This window comes from Macaca mulatta, chromosome X, assembly GCF_049350105.2.
Source record: "Macaca mulatta isolate MMU2019108-1 chromosome X, T2T-MMU8v2.0, whole genome shotgun sequence".
Classification (NCBI taxonomy): Eukaryota; Metazoa; Chordata; class Mammalia; order Primates; family Cercopithecidae; genus Macaca; species Macaca mulatta.
Window position 1 is genome coordinate 77,871,118 of NC_133426.1, and position 21,919 is coordinate 77,893,036.

The window sequence follows — 21,919 nt, forward strand, 5'->3', positions numbered from 1 at the left end:
AGCCTCCCAAGTAGCTGGGATTACAGGCGCTTGCCACCACGCTCAGCTAATTTTTGTATTTTTAGTAGTGGCGGGGTTTCACCATGTTGGCCAGGCTGGACTTGAACTCCTGACCTCAGATGATCTGCCTACCTTGGCCTCCCAAAGTGCTGGGATTACAGGCATGAGCCACTGAGCCTGGCCTTATTCTTTATCTGAAATATTTTCTAGGAGTTGAGATAGGTTTGGTAGGGTTTTTTGTTTGTTTGTTTGTTTGTTTTAGAGACAGAGTCTCTGTTTATCGCTCAGGCTGGAGTGCAATGGTGTGATCTCCACTTAATGCAGCCTCTGCCTTCCGGGTTCAAGGGATTCTTGTGCCTCAACCTCCCGAGTAGCTGGGATTACAGGTGTGCACCACCATACCCGGCTAATTTTTTTGTATTTTTAGTAAAGACGGGGTTTTAATATGTTGGCCAGGCTGGTCTCGAACTCCTGGCTTCAAGTGATCCTCCCACCTTGGCCTCCCAAAGTTGTGGGATTACACGCATGAGCCACTGCTCTTGGCCCAAGTTTGGTAGGTTTTTTAACATGTACTTTCATGTCTCTTGTCTGTGTGTATACATTGTGTATATATATTTTTAAATATGTACCTTTAAAATATTATACATATTAAAAGAAGCAACAAAAGTAAAACATACAAGTTGTTTTCCATAACTTAGGATCACAGATACTACTGTGATTGTAATAAGCATCCTAAGATGAGGCAGTTGTCATACAGTGGAAAGAGCCATGAGCTTGGAAACGGAAGATCTGAATTCAGGTTCTGTTTCTGCCATTTAATAGGTCTGTGACCTTAACCTCTCCAAACTTGTTTTCTCTAATATAAAATGATATATCCACAGTGTTGTTGTTTTAAATGATGCAATTCAGGGGAAGCACTTTATAAACTATAAAATATTCAACAGATATAAAGAGCTGTTCTTAACGCATACTGAAGTCATTAAGTGTTTTAATGTTCCTTTTTGTATGTGGCGTTAGATAAGTGTGATACAGTATTGGCCCCATTTTACAGATGAAACCAAGGTCTAGGATACCAGAGCTACTCATCTGCAAAACTGAGATGGAGACTCGGTGTTATCGAACGTTTTTCTTGTTTTGACTAGAGAATGGGAATACACCCAGCAGGCTGATTATGCTGCTGAATGTAGATAGGCTTCCAACAGCTTGTCTCCTGCATATTTAATATTTTCATAGTTTACAACTTAAATTGGGAGTGAAAATCTTCTCTTTCTTCTTCTTACCTGAGTTTTAAAGCAATGTTTAGTCTCTGGATTTCATTTTTTTTCCATGTGTCATTTCCATACATGCAGTTTTGTCTAGTGGCTTCTGATTGATCAGTGCATAACAATTCTATTAGAGCAAAAGTTTTTTTTTTTTTTTTTTTTGAGATGGACTCTTGCTCTGTCACCCAGGCTGGAGTGCAGTGGCCGGATCTCAGCTCACTGCAAGCTCCGCCTCCCGGGTTTACGCCGTTCTCCTGCCTCAGCCTCCTGAGTAGCTGGGACTACAGGCGCCCGCCACCTCGCCCAGCTAGTTTTTTGTATTTTTTAGTAGAGACGGAGTTTCACCCTGTTAGCCAGGATGGTCTCGATCTCCTGACCTCGTGATCCGCCCGAAAAAGTGCTGAGATTACAGGCTTGAGCCACCGCGCCCGGCCAGAGCAAAAGTTTTTAAGCTGACTTTATTTTTCCCGTCTTGTATGTATAGTTGAGCTTTGAACAACATGGGTTTGAACTGCACGGGTCCACTTATGTGTGGATCGTGGTATGTGGAGCCTGTGTATATGGAGGGCTGGCTTTTTGTATATACGGGCTTCACTATGTGTGGATTTTGGTATACTCGGGGTCCTGGAACAAATCCCCTACATATACTGAGGGACAACTTGCCTGCTTATCTCTGATACATGTTTCAGCCTACTTACCTCTGACATGTTTGATACTTTTCCTTTTGCAGCTGAAATGTGGAGCATGTGGTGCCATTGGACACATGAGGACTAACAAATTCTGCCCCCTCTATTATCAAACAAATGCGCCACCTTCCAACCCTGTTGCCATGACAGAAGAGCAGGAGGAGGAGTTGGAAAAGACAGTCATTCATAATGATAATGAAGAACTTATCAAGGTTGAAGGGACCAAAATTGTCTTGGGGAAACAGCTAATTGAGAGGTAAGAGATACCAGGCAGGAAGTGCTATGGGACAGATTCATTTGAGTTTGGTTTTATTGGTGGCTGGTGGGGGTAGATGTGATGTGTTCTCTGAAATGGAACTGAAGGAACAGGAATTTTGATGGCTTTTCCTCAGTTATTGTTGCCAGTACTGAAAATTATAGCACTCATTAGGTTGTACCACTTGTTTCGGAGCATGCTGCCTAACTTCTGAGTCTGTTTCCTTAGTTACAAAATAAAACCACCCTTACCAGGATAGTTAAGAAGATAAAATGAGACAGATTACAAAGCATACAGGATAGTGCCTGACATATAGTAGATGCTCAGTAGATGTTAGTTATCTCTTCTTGTTCTACTTCTAGATACTTAATAATATTTGCAAGGTCCATAATATTGTTGTGTTTTTTTTTTTTTGAGACAAAGTCTTGCTCTGTTGCCCAGGCTAGAGTGCAGTGGCTCATTGCCACCTCTGCCTCCTGGGTTCAAGCGATTCTCATGCCTCAGCCTCCCGAGTAGCTGGGATTACAGGCGCACACCACCACACCTGGCTAATTTTTGTATTTTTGTAGAGATGGGGTTTCATTATGTTGGCCAGGCTGGACTTGAACTCCTGACCTCAAGTGATCTGCCTACCTTGGCCTCCCAGAGTGCTGGGATTACAGACGTGCTGGGATTACCATGCCCGGCCTAATTTTTGTATTTTTAGTACAGACAGGGTTTTGCCATGTTGGCCGTGCTGGTCTCGAACTCTTGTCCTCAAGTGATTCTCTAGCCTCGGCCTCCCCAGGCGTTGGGATTACAGGCGTAAGCCACCATGCCCGGCCTTGTAGTGTTCTAATAAAGGATGGAAGAGACATAGAAACTGTGCTTATACTTGTGTCTTGCCCTCAGAGACTTTAATAGATAATAAAATGAAGAAGTTGTAAAGTTCTTTCTCCTAACTTTTTAGTTTGAAAATGGCAAACCTACAGAAAAGTTGAAAGAATGTAGTATATGATTCCTTTAAAATCACTAATTGTTAACATTTTGTCACATTTGCTTCATCTTTATATACCTAAAACTTTTTTTTTTTTCCCCTGAATCATTTGGAACTAAGTTGTAGGCATCATATTTCACTCCTAAGAAAGTTAACATTAATGTAATAATATATAATATTCAGATCTCATTCAGTCTTCCCCACTTGTCTCAGTGTCCTTTATTTCCTCTGTCCCCAGTTCTGGATTCATTCCCAGTTCAAACATTAAATATATTTTGAATCTCTCTTAATCTAGAATGGTTTTCCCTACCTTTTATATTTTTCTTTTTTTTTTTTTTTGAGATAGGGTCTGGTTCTGTTACCCAGGCTGGAGTGCAGGGGCAGGGGCATGATCTCAGCTCACTGCAACCTCTGCCTCCCAGGTTTAAGTCATCCTCTCACCTCAGCATCCACAGTTGTTGGGACTACAGGCGTGCAGTACCACACCTGGCTAATTTTTGTATTTTTTGTAGAGACAGGATTTTGCCGTGTTGCCCAGGCTGGTCTCAAACTCCGGGGCTCAAGCAGTCCTCCTGCCTCAGCTTCCCAAAGTGCTGGGACTATAGGCATCAGACACTGCACCCAGCCCCATTTATGTTTTTCATGACATGCATTTTTTGAAAATTCCAGGCCAGTTGTCTCAAAATATTCCACATTCTGGAATTGTCTGTTCTCTCATTGATCAGATTCCAATTAAATGTTGTTGGCAAGACATTTAATGTCATATCTGGGTGATATACTTACTATACCATATCAGCAAGCATGTAATGTCAGATTTTCCCACTGTTTTGATCATCTTGCTAAAGTGGTGATCCTCAGATCCTTTAATAAAGTATGTTTTTTCTTTGTAATTAACATGTTGGTGAATATCCTGTTCCCTGACAATCTTTTAATAGTTTTAGCATCAGTTGATGACCATTGCTTTATTCAATTATTTCAGTGGGGGTTCAAAAATGGTAATTTTTCTAATTCTAGCATTTCTTCAACATTAGCTAACATTTTTCTATAAAAAAGAGCTTTCTACTCTCCCTTTCCAACATAGTGTCCCAAATTTGACTCCCTCAAGCCAGATCCTGTTTTTTTTTTTTTTCTTTTTTTTTCTTTTTTTTAAACGACCCTATAAATATTTGAGAACTTCCTTGCTTTCTGGCACAAGATGTTTTTGTTTCCGTCTCAGCGAAGTCTTGCTCCGTTGCCCAGACTAGAGTGTGGTGGCGTAATCTCGGCTCACTGAAACCTCTGCCTCCCAGGTTCAAGGGATTCTCCTGTCTCAGCCTCCCAAGTAGCTGGAATTACAGACTTGTGCCACCACATCTGGCTAATTTTTGTGTTTTTAGTAGAGATGGGTTTGCACCTTGTTGGCCAGGCTGTTCTCAAACTTCTGAACTCGTGATCCGCCCGCCCGGGCCTCTCAAAGTGCTGGGATTACCGGCGTGAGCCACCAATCCCAGCCTTCTGGCACAAGATGTTAAAAGCTCTCTTTCAAATTTTCCTATCCTATACCTGGAGTCAGCCATTTCTCCAAGAGCCCAGGTTCCTTTTTCTTCTTGAGACGGAGTCTTGCTCTGTCTCCCAGGCTGCAGTGTGGCACCATCTTGGCTCAGTGTAACCTCCGCCTCCCCAGTTCAAACAGTTCTCCTGCCTCAGCCTCCTGAGTAAAGGACTACAGGCACGTGCCACCTTGCCCTGCTAATTTTGTATTTTTAGTAGAGACAGGGTTTCTCCCTGTTGGTCAGGCTGCTCTTGAACTCCCGACCTGAGGTGATCCGCCTGCCTCCACCTCCCAAAGTGCTGAGATTATAGGCATGAGCTACTATGCCCAGCTGATATACATGTATTTTAAATTACAACTTTATACTGATACCTCCAATTTAGTTTATAGATCTTTTTTTCCTCATCTTCCCTCATTTCATATTTGTCTCCATTCTCAAGAAATAACTTAATTTCTCTATATGTTTACTTAGAAATCAATATATTGAGAAATTTACTCTATCCTATGATAGGTACAAAATAGTTTCAGAATTACTATAATAATACCACTACCACCAACAAACCCATAAAGTAGATTCAAGATGTTTTTCATAGTTTATTTTTCTTGGACTACATGCCGCTGAGGTATAGTTAGGGTATTCGAAACATATTTGAATCACTTCTTTTTTTGTGTGTAATTTAAGAAATCAATTTGATACAGTTAGAGTCATTTATTTCTGTTTGTGTTTAGTTTGGGGTTCCTTTTCCCATCCTTGTTGATTTATTTTATTTTTTGAGATGGAATCTCGCTCTGTTGCCCAGGCTGGAGTGAAGTGGTGCGATCTCAGTTGACTGCAACCTCTGCCTCCTGGGTTTAAGTGATTCTCCTGCCTTAGCCTCCCAAGTAGCTGGGACTACAGATGCGTTCTATCACGCCTGGCTAATTTTTGTATTTTTAGTAGAGATGGGGTTTCGCCATGTTGGTCACGCTGGTCTTGAACTCCTGAGCTCAGGCAATCTGCCTGCCTTGGCCTTCCAAAGTGCTGAAATTATAGACGTGAGCCACCACACCCAGCCTCCATCCTTGTTGATTTAATTATTAATATTTGTAATAGTCATTGTTTTTTGAAGCACATTAGAAGAGGAAGATGGGCCAGACGTGGTGGCTCATGCCTATGATCCCAGCGTTTTGGGAGGTGGGAGGATCACTTGAGCTCAGGAGTTCGAGACCAGCCTAGGCAATATAGTGAGATCCTGTCTCTATTACTGAAAAAGCAGTTTTTAAATTTAAAAAATGAAGAAGAAGAAAATGTGATACCATGGTCCCTTAAAGTGGAAGAGAAGAAGGTGAATGAGCTTTAATAATTGAGGGAAGCCCAAACTAGTTTGTTTTCTTTTTTCAAACCAGTTTTAAATTTCTTGTTTCCATTCTGAATGAGTTAGGTTTCCTAGCCTTTTAAGATAGAATGCTGGGGCTGGGCACGATGGCTCACACCTGTAATCCCAGCACTTTGGTTTGCCAAGGCGGGTGGATCACCTGAGGTCAGGAGTTCGAGACTCGCCTGACCAACATGGCGAAACCCTGCCTCTACTAAAAATACAAAAATTAGCTGTGCATGGTGGTGGGCTCCTGTAATCCCAGCTACTTGGGAGGCTGAGACAGGAGAATCACTTGAGCCTGGGAGGTGGAGGTTGCAGTGAGCTGACATTGCGCTATTGTACTCCAGCCTGGGAGACGAGTGAAACTACGTCTCAAAGAAAAAGATAGAATGTTGGAACTGGAAGGATTCTTAAAATTCTTTAGCCTGGTTTCCTTATCTTCCCAATAGGAAACTGAGGTAAAGTTGTGACTTGCCTAGTTATTTATTAACTTGGAGAGCCTATGAGGGCTTGCCTGATCTGAAGGTGGATGTCTGGCCTTTGGTTTGGCTTTTTCCTCCCTAAGCTCATGCTTAGGTACCTTGGACTTTTTTTTATTACAGTTGGTTTTTTTTCCCTGGGAACTAGAAATAGGGGCTGTATCTTACTAAAGTGTTTTGATTACAGTGCGGATGAGGTTCGCAGAAAATCTCTGGTTCTCAAATTTCCTAAACAGCAGCTTCCTCCAAAGAAGAAACGGAGAGTTGGAACCACTGTTCATTGTGACTATTTGAATGTGAGTATGTGCATTGCTTCCTTCTGATTAGGTGGGTTCTCATTGATTCCCCTAACCGTATATGCCATGGCTCTGACAGCCTTAGATTCTCCATTTGCCTTGCCCTGAGAATTATGTGTACTGTTCATTATAAGATTTCTAAAATATGTTTGTCTAGTTAGAGAATGTGGATTTTTTTTTTGAGACGGAATCTCACTCTGTTGCCCAGGCTGGAGTCCAGTGGCACGATCTCGGCTCACTGGAACCTCCACCTCCCAGGTTCAAGCAATTCTCCTGCCTCAGCCTCCCAAGTAGTTGGGATTACAGGCACACACCACCTAATTTTCATACTTTTAGTAGAGATGGGGTTTTGCCGTATTGACCAGGCTGATCTTGAACTCCTGACCGCAGGTAATCTGAGGTGATCTGCCCGCCTCCACCTCGCAAAGTGCTGAGATTATAGGCATGAGCTACCATGCCCAGCTGATACACAATCTACTCGCCTTGGCCTCCCAAAGTGCTGGGATTACAGGTGTGAGCCACCGTGCTTGGCGGATTTTTTCTTTTTTTTTTTTTTTTTTGAGATAGAGTCTCGCTCTGTTACCCAGGCTGGAGTGCAGTGGTGTGATATTGGCTCACTGCAACCTCTGCCTCCCAGGCTCAAGTGATCCTCCCACCTCAGCCTCCTGAGTAGTTTGGATTACAGGCATGTGCCACCACACCCAGCTAATTTTTGTATTTTTAGTAGAGATGGGGCTTCGCCATGTTATTCAGGCTGGTGTTGAACACCTGGCCTCAAGTGGTCCGTCCACCTCGGCCTCCCAAAGTGCTGGGATTACAGGCATGAGCTACCGTGCCTGGACAGAATGTGGATTTTTTTTGGTCTGAGGAAGCATTCTGATTTCATGTTTCTTCTTAGAGACCTCATAAGTCCATCCACCGGCGCCGCACAGATCCTATGGTGACGCTGTCATCCATCTTGGAGTCTATCATCAATGACATGAGAGATCTTCCGAATGTGAGTTCATTGCGTTGGATATCTATAGTAGGGGTGTCAAATCCCTTTGTTCTGTCTGTGATTTCCAGTAGAGGGCAGTAATCTATAGATTTAGGTAACTGGAATGCCTAATTTTTGGGGATTTAGTTTTTTTGTTTGTTTAAGCAGTTCAGTAGAGGAAACAGACCTGCTCCACCTAGAAAGATTCCTTTCAGAGTTGATAGCCAGGTAGATAGGTAAGATGTGAGAATCTTCAGGAATTGGCTCTGGCAAATGTTCTTTGCTGATGTATGGTTCCGGCCCTTGTTTGCAGACATACCCTTTCCACACTCCAGTCAATGCAAAGGTTGTAAAGGACTACTACAAAATCATCACTCGGCCAATGGACCTACAAACTCTCCGCGAAAATGTGCGTAAACGCCTCTACCCATCTCGGGAAGAGTTCAGAGAGCATCTGGAGCTAATTGTGAAAAATAGTGCAACCTACAATGGTAAGAATCAAATGTTCTGTGATTGCAAAGGTCACTGTTCAGATCTTTATTTATTCCTTACTGGGCCTAAATTCAGACTAGATTGGACTGAGAGGACTACAGTGTATTTGTGCATTCATTTGTGGGTATGAAAATCAGGTAATGCACATTTTCAGTCATTTAATAAATATCACTTCTTTTTTTGCGGGGAGTGGGTGTTGGAGTCTCTCTGTTGCCCAGGCTGGAGTGCAGTGGCACAATCTTGGCTCACTGCAACCTCCGCCTCTCGGTTCAAGCGATTCTCCTGCCTCAGCCTCCCAAGTAGCTGGGATTACAGGCACGCGCCACCATGCCCGGCTAATTTTTGTATTTTTAGTAGAGACAGGGTTTCACCATGTTGGTCAGGCTTGTCTCTAACTCCTGACTTCATGATCCACCCACCTCAGCCTCCCAGGATTACAGGCATGAGCCACTGCGCCCAGCCTAATGTCACTTCTTTTTATTCCCACTGTTTAATTCTTACATCCTCTGGAGAATTTGGAGTCTGTCCGTTGCAATGAAACAGTTCCATGGAAAGTAGTGGAAGAGGTGGTCCTAGGTTAGTAGAAAAGAGGGACATTCAGTGTGGATGGAACCTGTGTAGGGTATGCACTTGGGACCATGTTTGCTGTGTCTGAATCTTCTATTTGGTCTACAAATTTGTTAGAGGCGCCGTTATATGTTCACTTTGCTCAAAAACTGAGAAGACAAAGGGGAAGAAATCTGTTTGTCTTTTTTTTTCCCCTTATGAGACAGGGTTTCACTCCTGTTGCCCAGTAGCCTCCCGAGTAGCTGGGACTACAGGTGGTTGCCACCATGCCATGCTAATTTTTGTATTTTTTTGGTAGAGACAGGGTTTCGCCATGTTGCCCAGGTTGGTCTCAAACTCTTGAGCTCAACTGATCTGACCACCTCGGCCTCCCAAAGTGCTGGGTTTACAGGCATGAGCCACTGCACCTGGCCTGTTGCTATGTCTTAAAAAGAGGAAACAGTATAGCTTCTGCATGTAAAGGATAAGGTTTTCTGGTTTCCGTTTGCGTCCTTGAGCACAGATTCACATATATAAATGTAGGGATTCAGAGTACAGATAGAGTGTAAATCATGGCTCTGGCACTTACTAATTGAGTTACCATAGACAAGTTATTTAACTTCTCATACCCTCCTCAGTTTTCTCATCTGTAAACATGGGATAGTACTATGTGAATTTTAAAACCTTTCAGAAGCAGGCCCAACCCATTTATCTACTTTCCATCTCCAATGACTGGCTCCCATACCCACTATCAACCCCTGCCACACTCAGCATTATATTTCACAAAATATCCCCTGTCATTTCTTCATGACTTTGCAGTCTTTGCTCTCTCTCTGGGATGCCTTTCTTTCCTATATTTCTGGGCCAACTTATATTACCTCTTTTTATTTTATTTCTTTTGAGATGGAGTCTTGCTCTGTCGCCCAGGCTGGAGTGCAGTGGCGCCATCTCGGCTCACTGCAACCTTCGCCTCCTGAGTTCCAGCGGTTCTCCTGCCTCAGCCTCCCGAGTGGCAGGGATCACGGGCGCCCACCACCACACGTGGCTAATTTTTGTATTTTTAGTAGAGACGGGGTTTCTCCATGTTGGCCAGGCTGGTCTTGAACTCCTGACCCCGTGATCTGCCCTCAGCCTCCCAAAGTGCTAGGATTACAGGCATGAACCACCGCACCCGGCCCATGATTTTCTTTATTTCACCTTAAGAAATCTTTAAAATGGGTACTGTTATAACCCTCATTTTCCAGATGAACATGCAGGCCTATAGTGTTTAAATAGCTTTAAAAAATGTTTTTTTAATGATGAGGTGATGGGTTGATGTGTGCAGCAAACCACCATGGCACACGTTTACCTATGTAACAAATCTGCACATCCTGCACATGTATTAAAAAAAAAGAAAAAAGGCCGGGCGCGGTGGCTCAAGCCTGTAATCCCAGCACTTTGGGAGGCCGAGACGGGCGGATCACGAGGTCAGGAGATCGAGACCATCCTGGCTAACACAGTGAAACCCCGTCTCTACTAAAAATACAAAAACTTAGCCGGGCGAGGTGGCAGGCGCCTGTAGTCCCAGCTACTCGGGAGGCTGAGGCAGGAGAATGGCGTGAACCCGGGAGGCGGAGCTTGCAGTGAGCTGAATCCGGCCACTGCACTCCAGCCTGGGTGACAGAGCGAGACTCCGTCTCAAAAAAAAAAAAAAAAAAGAAAAAGAAAAAAAGGAGGAAGATTACTTTACCTTTAGGGGCACTTCTAACCTACATTTGTGATTTTCTTTTTTTGGAGATGGAGTCTCGCTGTGTCGCCCAGGCTGGAGTGCAGTGATGCAACCTTGGTTCACTGCAGTCTCTGCCTCCTGTGTTCAAGTGATTCTCCTGCGTCAGCCTCCTGAGTAGCTGGGATTACAGGCATGCGCTACCATGCTGGGCTAATTTTTTTATTTTTAGTGGAGATGAAGTTTTGCCATGTTGGCCAAGCTGGTCTCGAACTCCTGACTTCAGGTGATCTGCCCTCCTCGGCATCCCAAAGTACTGGGATTACAGGCGTGAGCCACCGTGTCCAGCTGATTTTCTCTTTTGATAGTCTCTGTCACCCAGGCTGGAGGAGTGTGGTGGTATGATCTTGGCTCACTGCAACTTCCTCCCCCTCTGGGGTTCAAGCGATTCTCTTGCCTCAGCCTCCTGAGTAGCTGGAACTACAGCTGTGCCCCACCATGCCCGGCTAATTTTTCTATTTTTAGTAGAGACAGGGTTTCACTATGTTGACCAGGCTGGTCTTGAACTCCTGGCCTCAAGTGATTCACTGACCTTGGCCTTCCGAAGTGCTGGGATTACAGGCAAGAGCCACCACTAGACTTAGGCATGAGAATCACTTGAATCTGGGAGGTGGAGGTTGCAGTGAACCAAGATCGCACCACGGCACTCCAGCCTGTGTGAGAGAGTAAGACTCTGTCTCAAAAAAAAAAAAAATGACAGAGTAGAGATGTTAATCCAGTTATATCTAATGTCAGAGCCTGTACTCTTAACCACCATGCTCCATATACCCTTCTCCACTTTTTCACTTACTGTTTGCGCCTCACAACGCTGCACTTGTCTTCTGCTGAAGTACCAGCTACATCCTAATTGCTGGATCCACTGGCCGCATTTCAGAAATAACCTTTTATTTAAACACCTTTATTGAAATATAATTCACATACTATGCAATTTATCCATTTAAAGTGGTCAGTTTTTTTTGTTTGTTTGTTTAAGATGATGTTTTGCTTTTGTTGCCCAGGCTGGAGTGCAATAGCACGATCTCGGCTCACTGCAACCTCTGCCTCCTGGATTCAGGCGATTCTCTTGCCTTAGCCTTGCAAGTACCTGGGATTATAGGCATTCGCCACCACTCCTGGCTAATTTTGTATTTTTAGTAGAGATGGGGTTTCTCCATGTTGGTCAGGCTGATCTTGAACTCCCAACCTCAAGTGATCTGCCTGCCTCGGCCTCCCAAAGTGCTGGGATTAAATCAGGCATCAGCCACCATGCCTGGTTGGCTAAAGTGATCAGTTTTAACATGTCATCCATATTGTAACATGTATCGGGCCGGGCGCGGTGGCTCACGCCTGTAATCCCAGCACTTTGGGAGGCCGAGACGGGCGGATCACGAGGTCAGGAGATCGAGACCATCCTGGCTAGCACGGTGAAACCCCATCTCTACTAAAAAATACAAAAAACTAGCCGGGCGAGGTGGCGGGCGCCTGTAGTCCCAGCTACTCGGGAGGCTGAGGCAGGAGAATGGCATAAACCTGGGAGGCGGAGCTTGCAGTGAGCTGAGATCCGACCACTGCACTCCAGCCTGGGCGACAGAGCGAGACTCCGTCTCAAAAAAAAAAAAAAAAAAAAAAACATGTATCAGTACTTCATTCCTGTTTTTTTTGAGACAGGGTCTCACTGTGTTGTCCAGGCTGGAGTGCAGTGGCGCAGTCACAGCTCACTGCAGCCTCACCCTCCCAGGCTCAAGGAATCCTCCCATCTTAGCATCTCAAGTAGCTGGAACCACATGTGCATGCCACCATGCCTAGCTAATTTTTTATTTTGTAGAAACAGAGTCTCACTATGTTACCCAGACTGGCCTCAAACTCCTGGGCTCAAGCAATCTTCCTGACTTGGCCTCCCAAAGTGCTGGGATTACAAGCATGAGCCATTGTGCCCAACCTCATTTTTTTTTTTTTTATCATGTAATACTCCATTGTATGGATGCTCCACATTTTGTTTGTCAATTGATGGACATTTAGATTGTAATTTTGGCTGATGCAAATAATGCATCTGTGAACATTTTGTGAACATTCTTGTACAAACTTTTGTGTGGACATTTGCTTTTTTTTTTGGAGACAGAGTCTTCCGTGTCGCCCAGGCTGGAGTGCAGTGGCACGATCTCTGCTCACTGCAACCTCCGCCTCCTGGGTTCAAGTGATTCTCCTGCCTCAGCCTGCCAAATAGCGAGGACTATAGGCGCGTGCCACTATGGCGGGCTGATTTTTTGTATTTTTAGTAGAGACAGGGTTTCACTGTTGGTCTTGATCTCCAGGCCTCGTGATCCACCCGCTTCGGCCTCCCAAAGTGCTGGGATTACAGGCGTGAACCACCGCGCCCGGCCAACATTTGCTTCTTTTAATTTTAATTTTTTTTATTTCTTGGGCAAGTAAGAAAGGGACACTTGTTTTTATTTCTCTTGGGTATATAAAGATTGAGCATCCCAAATCCAAAAACTTGAAATGCTCCAAAATTTTAAACTTTTTGAATGCCTGCTTGATGCTCTAAGGAAATGCTCACTGGAACATTTGGATTTCTGATTTTCGGATTAGGGATGTTCACATATTTGCAGATATTCCAAAATATTTCAGATTCTTAAAAAACCTGAAATCTGAAACACCTGTGGTCCCAAGCATTTCAGGTAAGGAATACTCAGTCTGTACCTAGGAGCCGAATTGCCGAGTCCACATGGTAACTCATATGTTTAACTAACTTTTTGTGGAACCTCCAAACTGTTTCCCAGAGCAACTGCACCATTTTGTAATCCCACCAGCGGTGTATGAGGGTTCCAGTTTCTTCACATCCTTGTCAACCCTTGTTATTGTCCATCTTTTTGCTTCTAACCATCCTAGTGGGTGTGAAGTGGTATTTCATTGTAATTTTGATTTGCATTTCCCTATTGACTAATGATGCCGAACATTTTTGCATATAATTAGAAATATCATTCTTGAACTTTTGTGCATTTGCCACTATTGACCACTTTTTCCTCCTTGATACTCTCTTCTCCCTTTTCCAGAAACACTTTCTCAAATGATTTCCTTGCCTTTTCATTCTCATTACTTCAGCCATCATATGTCTGTTAACATCACTATCTCCAGCCCCATACCTCTCTTCAGGGCTCCATACCTGTGCTTCCAGTTGTCTGCCAGACATGTCCGTTTTTCATTGCCCTACTGGCAACTTATTATCTGATTGCCCATCTAGTTGTACATCCTAGAAATCATAGTCATAATTTATTCCATCTTCTCTTCCCCACACTCATAGATAACTAAGTCCCATAAATTGGAAATTCTAAGTTGCCAACGGAAAAACAAAGAACAAAGATACTGGTCTGGGGTTAGGAGAGTGTTCGCAGTCAGTCATACTCCTCTTGGCCAGCAGTGTCCCACGTGTTCAGGCTGACGATTTGCCCATCCACAGATGTCTGGACGCTATAGTTGTCAAAGACAGTGGGGATAATACTCCTCAGGAAAGGCGTTTGTTGTGTAACTGATGAGGAGGCAGGTTTTACCTATAGCCTCATCTCCTACAACCACACATGTGATTGTCTGCATTCTTCCCTTGTAGTCCTATGTACAAGAGAGAAAGAATATTCAGAGATACTTGGTTAATGTAGGGAGCTATTCTAAACATTTCTCTCTGAGGAGAAGATGAGGAGGATAAGATGCCCCCTACACTCTCTATACCCTTAATGCTATAAAAGAGTCAGCTGCAAAGGGTTGTATAAGTCAAGAGTTCTTACCCTGGAGTCTGTGGACTACTAGAGGATGGGCTTCAGTAGGTCCTAGAAGCCTCTTCTGAAGTTGTGTACAATACTATGTATATGTGCATAACTGAATTTTTCTGGAAAGAAGATCCAGAGCTGTCACCAGTATCTCACAAAAGGCTTTTTAATCTTTTGGTGAGCTCAAAAAGATTAAAAACCATTCATACACATAGGTATTTGTGTTACACTGTTGTCATAAGGTCTGGATCTACTGTATCAAAGGTGCTAAAATATTATGGGTGCTCAATAAATGGTTAGTCATTTTTTTAAAATTATCATAGAAGGTTTCCAGGGTTGAATCAAGAAACATGGCTCTCACTTTGGGTCTCTGGCTATAGAGCAGCAGAGGAACCTCCATTCCTGAAAAACAGAGACATCACAAAACTGGAGAGAAAGGCAGACAAAGTCACACTCAGCTAGAGAAATGGTTAAGAGGACTGGGCGCGGTGGCTCACGCCTGTATTCCCAGCACTTTAGGAGGCCGAGGTGAGTAGATCACCTGCGGTCAGGAGTTCGAGGCCAGCCTGGCCAACATGGCAAAACCCCATCTCTACTAAAAATACAAAAATTAGCCAGACGTGGTGGCACACATCTGTAATTCCAGCCACTCAGGAGGCTGAGGCAGGAGAATTGCTTGAGCCCAGGAGGCAGAGGTTGCATTGAGCCAGGGTCATGCCATTGCATTCCAGCCTGGACAACAGAGCAAGACTCTTGTCTCAAAAAAGAAAAAAAAGAAAGAAAAAGAGGAATGGTTAAGAGTCTAGTCTCTGAGGTCAGGAGGCAAAACCCATTTCTCCCTCTAATCTTTGTGAACTTGTCGTTTGTTTTTTGTTTTGTTGTTTTTTTGGCAGAGTCTTGCTCTGTCACCCAGGCTGGAGTGTGCAGTGGTGTATCTCAGCTCACTGCAACCTCTGCCTCCTGGGTTCAAACGATTTTTGTGCCTCAGCCTCCCGAGTAGCCGGGATTACAGGCGTGCGCCACCACGCCCAGCTAATTTTTGCGTTTTTAGTAGAGACAAGGTTTCACCATATTGACCAGGCTGGTCTTGAACTCCTGGCCTCAAGTGATCCACCCGCCTCTGCCTCTCAAAGTGCTGGGATTACAGGCGTGAGCCACAGCTCCTGGCCAGAAAAAATTTTTAACCTGAGGGTTAAATGAAAGAAGGCATGCATAGTACTTATTAGTCCTTCTCACATAGACAGTACTCATTAAGTGATAGAAGCTACTATGTCTTCTTAATAATTCTAGTATTCTGCTGGAGAAGGCAAAAATTCTGTAATATGGTTACAATGCTAGATAAACCAGGGGTCTCATCCCCTTCAACCTTATGTGAGTAAAACTACAGGTCTTAATGCCACCACACTCATCCATTTCTTCATGAATCAGTATTTCCGAGTAAATGATATGGCAGAGATGCTCTCCAAGAAGCTTGTTTATTATGAGTTCCTATATTTATACCCTCATATTAATACCCCATCAACGCCTTGCCCTCAATTTAGGTCCCGAAGTACTCCACTTTCTGTAGGTTCTTAATTACTGCCCTAATTTCAGACCTAATTCTTATAGCAGTATCTTCTTTAAGTGTCAGAGCACAGAGGAAAGGGCATTAAATAATCATACATATTTGGTTACAGAAAAAAAATTGAGAATGAATTTATTTCTCACCTTAAAGATTTGGGGAAATAGATACATCCCCCATCCTGTTGTTTCATTAGCTAAGGTCCACATTAGGCCCATATCATAGGCAAAAACAAAATAAACACAACACCTCATTTTGGTCAGAATAAAGAAAAGTGAGCTGGGCGTGGTGGCTCATGCCTGTAATCCCAGCATTTTGGGAGGCTGAGGGGGGAAGGTTGCTTGAGCTCAGAAGTTTGAGGCCAGCCTGGGCAACATAGACTTCGTCTTACTAAAAATAAAAAAAATTAGCCAAGCATGGTGGCATGTACCTGTAGTCCCAGCTACTTGGGATGCTGAGGTGAGAGGATTCCTTGAGCCTGGGAGATCGAGGCTGCAGTGAGCTTTGATCACACCACTGGACTCCAGCCTGGGTGACAGATGGAGACCCTGTCTCAGAAAAAAAAAAAAGAAAAAAAGTGGCTTTCAGAGTGTGCTTTCCACAAGCCCACTAGGGGTTGCTCTCTGCTCACACAGAGCCAATTCTGAGTGGTGAGGCCTCCCACTTAGAAGTCGTCTTTAGCACAGGTTCCACAGCTAAAATAAGTCCAGAGCATAATTTAACTCTGGTGGGAAACCACCCCAGGGTATTCACTGACCATCAGCCCGTTCTTTTTCCATCCAGGAATAGGCATAAGGATCAAACACACAAGGTCGATACAAAAGGGGCACAGTCATCACCACCTTCCTCGAGAATAGCCTTCTTTGACTTTCCTGATCTGGATAAATTTATTTCCCCTCTGAATTCGTACAACAATTACTGCCTGTGCAACTCATTTTCCCAGCTTCCTCTAGGTATCATCCAGTGTCCAACACCTTTGCTTAAAGTGACTGCTTTCAGAACAGCAGTGCAACTTAGGCAGTTGCTGAACCAGAGTGAAACTCCTAGAGACAGGCTGGGCACAGTGGCTCACGCCTGTAATCCCAGCACTTTGGGAAGCTGAGGAGGGCAGATTGCTTGGAGTCAGGAGTTCAAGACCAGCCTGGCCAACACTCCAACCTGAGCGACAGAGCGAGACCCTGTCTCAAATAAATAAATAAATAAATAAAACAAAATTCATATTGAAACTTAATGCCCAAATGTGGCAGTATTGAGAGGTGGGATTTTCAAGAGGTGACTGGATCTGGAGGACCCTGTCCTCATGAATGGATTAATAGATTAATGGGTTAATATGGGAGTGGAACTAGTGGCTTCATAAGAAGACGAAAAGGGACCTGAGCAAGCACCGCGGGATTCCCTGAGCCACTTTGGTATTCTGCAGAGTTTCCATTAGCAAAAAGACTCTTACTAATTGAGGCCCCTTGACCCTGGACTGCTCAGCCTCCATAATTGTAAGAAATTTATTTATTTATTTTTTTTTTTGAGATGGTCTCACTCTGTTGCCCAGGCTGGAGTACAGTGGCATAATCACAGCATAATGCAGTCTCAATATCCTTAGGCTCGATGATTCTCCCACCTCAGCCTCCCAAGTAGCTGGGACCACAGGTGTGCTTCAGTGCGCCCAGCTAATTTTTGTATTTTTTTTTTCTTGTAGAGATAGGGTTTCGTCACATTCGAACTCCTGGGCTCAAGCGATCTGTCCACCTCAGCATCCCAAAGTGCTGGGATTGTAGGTGTGAGCCACCACCCCCGGCCCCAGTAAGCAGATTCAATTGTTGTAAAACAGCTTATAGCATACTGTGTTGTGCTGTCTGCAGTAAATGCATTTATGATGTTTTCCACTGATTATGTGTTTATTGGGATGTAACCCTATCATAAGTCAAGGAGCATCTGTATCTCATATGTAGCTCCTCCATAATTTATGGCAACCAATATATTTCTCTATTTATACGAATACTCTATTTTTTTAAAAATTATTACGGAAATTGGTAGACACATTCAGAAGTAAAAGAGGAAATAAACTTAAGTGCTGTTCACTCAGTTCAACACTTTGTTAGCATATGGTCAATCTAGTATATATTTTCAGCTTTTGTATCATTTCATCCATAAATACTTAAAGCATTTATTCTCTGTCTTGCAATAATTTATTTTCAAGTCATTTCTTTGACTAGACCAGCAACTATCTTTATTTTATTTTTTGGTTCTATTTTTTGAGATGGGATCTCACTCTGTCACCTAGGCTGCAGTGCGGTGGCACAGCCTTGGCTTACTGCAGCCTTGACCTCCTGGGCTGAAGCAATCCTCCTTTCTCAGCCTACCGAGTAGCTGGGACTACAGGTACATGCCATCACGGCCAGCTAATTTTTGATTTTTTTTTTTTTTGTAGAGGTGAGGTCTTGCTATGTTGCCCAGGCTGGTCTCAAACTCCTAGGCTGAAACAATCCTCCTGCTCAGTCTCACAGAGTGTTGGGATTACAGGCATGAGCCACTGTGCCTGGCCTAAACCAGTAAGTCTCATAGGCAGGAAGTCTGTCTTATTTTTCCTTATATTCCCATCATTGAACACATTGTACATAGTCATTAAACATTTATTAAATGAATAAACAAGTGAATGCTGAATTAAATTAAATAGTAAGTGAGAAGAGAACTGACATTTAGGCTCTGGGGAGCACTAACAAAAGGATAGACAGAGGAATACAATCTAGCAAAGGATATGTAAAAGAAGTAATTGGAGTTACTAGCTAAATGAAAATATTTTAGCTTCTTTATGATGAGCTTAAATTAGGGCATTCATAAGCAGGGAGTGTAGGATATAGGTCAGATAGTTCAAGGATTTTCTGAAGCTTCTGATAGGGGTCAGTGTGGAGATTCGTGTTTTTTTTTTTTTTTTTTTTTTGAGGCGGAGTTTCACTGTTGTTGCCCAGGCTGGAGTGCAATGGCACAATCTTGGCTCACGCAACCTCCACCTCCTGGGTTCAAGCAATTCTCCTGCCTCAGCCTCCCGAGCAGCTGGGATTACAGGCGCCCGCCACCGTACCTGGCTAATTTTGTATTTTTAGTAGAGACGGGGTTTCTCTATGTTGGTCAGGCTGGCCTTGAGCTCTCAACCTCAGGCCCTGCTTGGGCCTCCCAAAGTGCTGGGATTACAGGCCTGAGCCACCGTGCCCAGCCCAGAGATTATTTTTTAACAGAGGCTTTGGATTAACCCAATGTTATTAGAACATTACAAACCATAAATTCTACAAACAAAAATTGCAATCACAAATTGTATATGCTAAGTGTGGGAAAATTACAAGTTACCCATTGGTTTCTTTAGGCATTCTTTTTTTTTTTTTTTTAGTTTTCAAAAACAGCTTTATTCATGACACATATTTTTTAAAAAATTCCCACCCTGGAAATGAGCTAAAAAAACCAAAATACACTTTTCACCTCCCTGTTCCCACTTCTCATTCCCTCCAAATAAAAGGGAAAAAAGGCAAAGGAAAAAAAAAAAAAAACTGAAAAACAAAACACTCCTAAACCTCCCAAAACAAGGTAGTGCATTTCCCCAGGGGGAAGGGGAATTTACACTGGAACCACTGGGAGCTGAATGGAGATCTTCCGGCTACAGAAACCTGCAAAGAAAGACACTCAAAACAGAAAAAGAAGCACAAAAGGAAACAAACTAGATCACCAGGCAATCTGGAGGGGCAGGGAGCCGGAGAAGAGGGCTGGGGTGGGTGGTAGACTTGACTGGACAGGAGCAGGCAGGACGGGACTGTGAAAGGTGAGGAGAAGATGGAGGGAAGGTAACAAGCAGAACAGTTTGGTGTCCTTCCAGAGCCCTGGGTAAAAAAAAAAAAAACAAAACCTCCTACCACCCACACTCACCTACCCTTGAGCAGCACCCAAGGGGGTGAAATGGTGCAGGGAAACATGGGGAGCAGCTTATGCAGTTGAGACGTGTCCATGGCGAATCCCCAGAGTGAATAAGCAGCCTCCTGCCCTACTCCCTGGGCCTTCCCCTACTCCCCAAAGCAGGTCCCTCCTCAGCTGTTAGTTATGGGATTTTCCCCCCTTCCGCAGTATATCTTTTTTTAAAAAAATGTTTTTTTTCCCATCAGGGTCATCTTCTGTTTTGTTTTTTTTTTATTCTTTTTTTTCCCCTCCTTTCCTCTTTTTTTCTTCTCTCTTCTCCTAATACTTTTTTAGTAAGGGGAATACCATGATGTTGCTCTAGCCCGGCCCCTGTAGACGCGACCCTGGGGCCTGCTGTTAAAACCACTGTAGAATCGAGAGAGGTAACTGTTATAGTTGGTGGTCTGGGCGCCGTAGCGGGCTCGTGGGAAACCCCGGTCTGTTGTGTTGATTCCTGGTCTGTTGGTTCGTTTTGGGATCACCTTGATTTGCCTTCCTCTAAATAGGGACTCATCTGAGACCAAGGAAGTCCTCACTGATTCTTTGTCTGAGAACTCTGTATATGCAAACCCTTTGGGATGGCCACTAAATTTGTCACAGAGTATGGTGACACGGTTGACTGAATCACAGCCATGAAAGTGAGCTTCCAGCTCTTCTGCTGTTGCACCATAGTCCACATTGCCAACATAGATGGAACGGGCATCAGCCTCCATCTTCTCTTCAATGACATGATCACTGGGCCAGCATTGCCTAGAGGTGGACTTGTATTCATCTGCTTCTCTACCTCTGTTCTGTAGCTCCTTTAGCTTCTCAGCTTCTTCTTCCATCTCCCTGACTCGAGTTTTGATAGTTTCCAGTTCTTGGTCCTCAATGGCACCGTACCCCGGGTCACCCTCGACCAGTCCCAGCTCCTCCTCCTCCTCCTCTTGGCTGCCAGGGGCTCCCGAACCAGGCCCAGGGCCCGGAGCTCCTGCAGGAGTGGGGGTGTCGGGCTGGGGCGGCTCCTCTTCGGGCTTGGGCTCTGGCTTGGGGTCCAGCAGTAGCTCCTCAGGCTCCAGTTCCTCAGACTCCAGGCCATTCCCGTAGTCCCCTGTGCCCCCCGGGGTCCCCTCCCCGGCCTCCCCACCGGCCCTGGGCACAAGATGGCACCACCGCCCTGGCCTGGGGCCCCGACCGTCCGCAGCCCCCGCCATCCGCAGCCCCTGCCGCCTGCTCACTCTTCAGGCATTCTTAAATAATTGCTCCCCTTCCATAGTATTATGTTCAAGGTATTAAAGGCAGCAGTAGTACACAAATTAAGGAAAGAGTTAAAATTAGTTTATTCATTCATATTGTGTACCTGCTATGTTTTAGGCACTGAAAAATGGATATAAGTCTGGTATATTTGTCTAACCCATCAGTTAGCCTGGTGCCTGACACATATTAGGTTCTTAAGCAAGTGCATTAAGAGGATAAAGAAGTGTTGGCAGATTTTGCCTTCCATTTTTAATGGTTTCATCTCTTACTGTTCCTCTACAGGGCCAAAACACTCATTGACTCAGATCTCTCAATCCATGCTGGATCTCTGTGATGAAAAACTCAAAGAGGTAAGACAGAGTGAGAGAAAGGCAGTGGAATTTGAAGGAGGGGGGTATATCAGGGTTTAGGAAGTAGGGAATTTAACAGAAGGAAAAATATATGTGGGAGTAGCAGATATTTAGTATATGTGAAGGCTGGAAGGGACTTTAGAACTCATAGGCCAGTCCCTTTTGTAGATGGAAAAACTGGGCCCATAACTCATTAGAAAGGGCAAAGGAAAGTGAGTTTCCAGGAAGTCAGCTGTAGCTGAGAGACTAGTCAATGTTTTAGGAAGGAGGAATTTTAATTTTTTCTTTGTATTTTTAACCAACTAAGCAGCAAGTGCTAGAAGTTTTAATTTTTAAATGATAATCTATCTATATTCCCTCTTCTTACCAAAAACATTTAATGGTACTTTATAAATCTACAAAAGTGTAAGTATGAAGTAGACATTTCACAAAAGAGGATAGCTAGCCAGTAAACATGGAAAGATTCTCAACTT

The 21,919-nt window shown here is 44.0% G+C and overlaps 1 protein-coding gene and 1 pseudogene across 11 annotated transcripts in view; one reads left to right on the forward strand and one right to left on the reverse strand.

The window, feature by feature from the left end:
• The window catches only part of TAF1 (TATA-box binding protein associated factor 1), a 98,841-nt gene that overhangs the window by 33,561 nt on the left and 43,361 nt on the right, over window positions 1-21,919 (forward strand). For 9 of the 11 annotated variants that reach the window (XM_077989558.1, XM_077989561.1, XM_077989559.1 and 6 more), the window contains exons 25-29: window positions 1,993-2,204; window positions 6,736-6,844; window positions 7,743-7,841; window positions 8,134-8,311; window positions 21,379-21,446. In XM_077989558.1, the coding sequence (XP_077845684.1) occupies window positions 1,993-2,204; window positions 6,736-6,844; window positions 7,743-7,841; window positions 8,134-8,311; window positions 21,379-21,446 (666 nt within the window). Of the gene's footprint in view, window positions 1-1,992; window positions 2,205-6,735; window positions 6,845-7,742; window positions 7,842-8,133; window positions 8,312-17,617; window positions 17,824-21,378; window positions 21,447-21,919 lie in introns of those variants that run through there. The other 2 variants (XM_077989562.1, XM_077989563.1) reach the window with 1 other exon arrangement.
• LOC106995239 (polyadenylate-binding protein 2 pseudogene) lies at window positions 20,022-21,142 on the reverse strand (annotated as a pseudogene).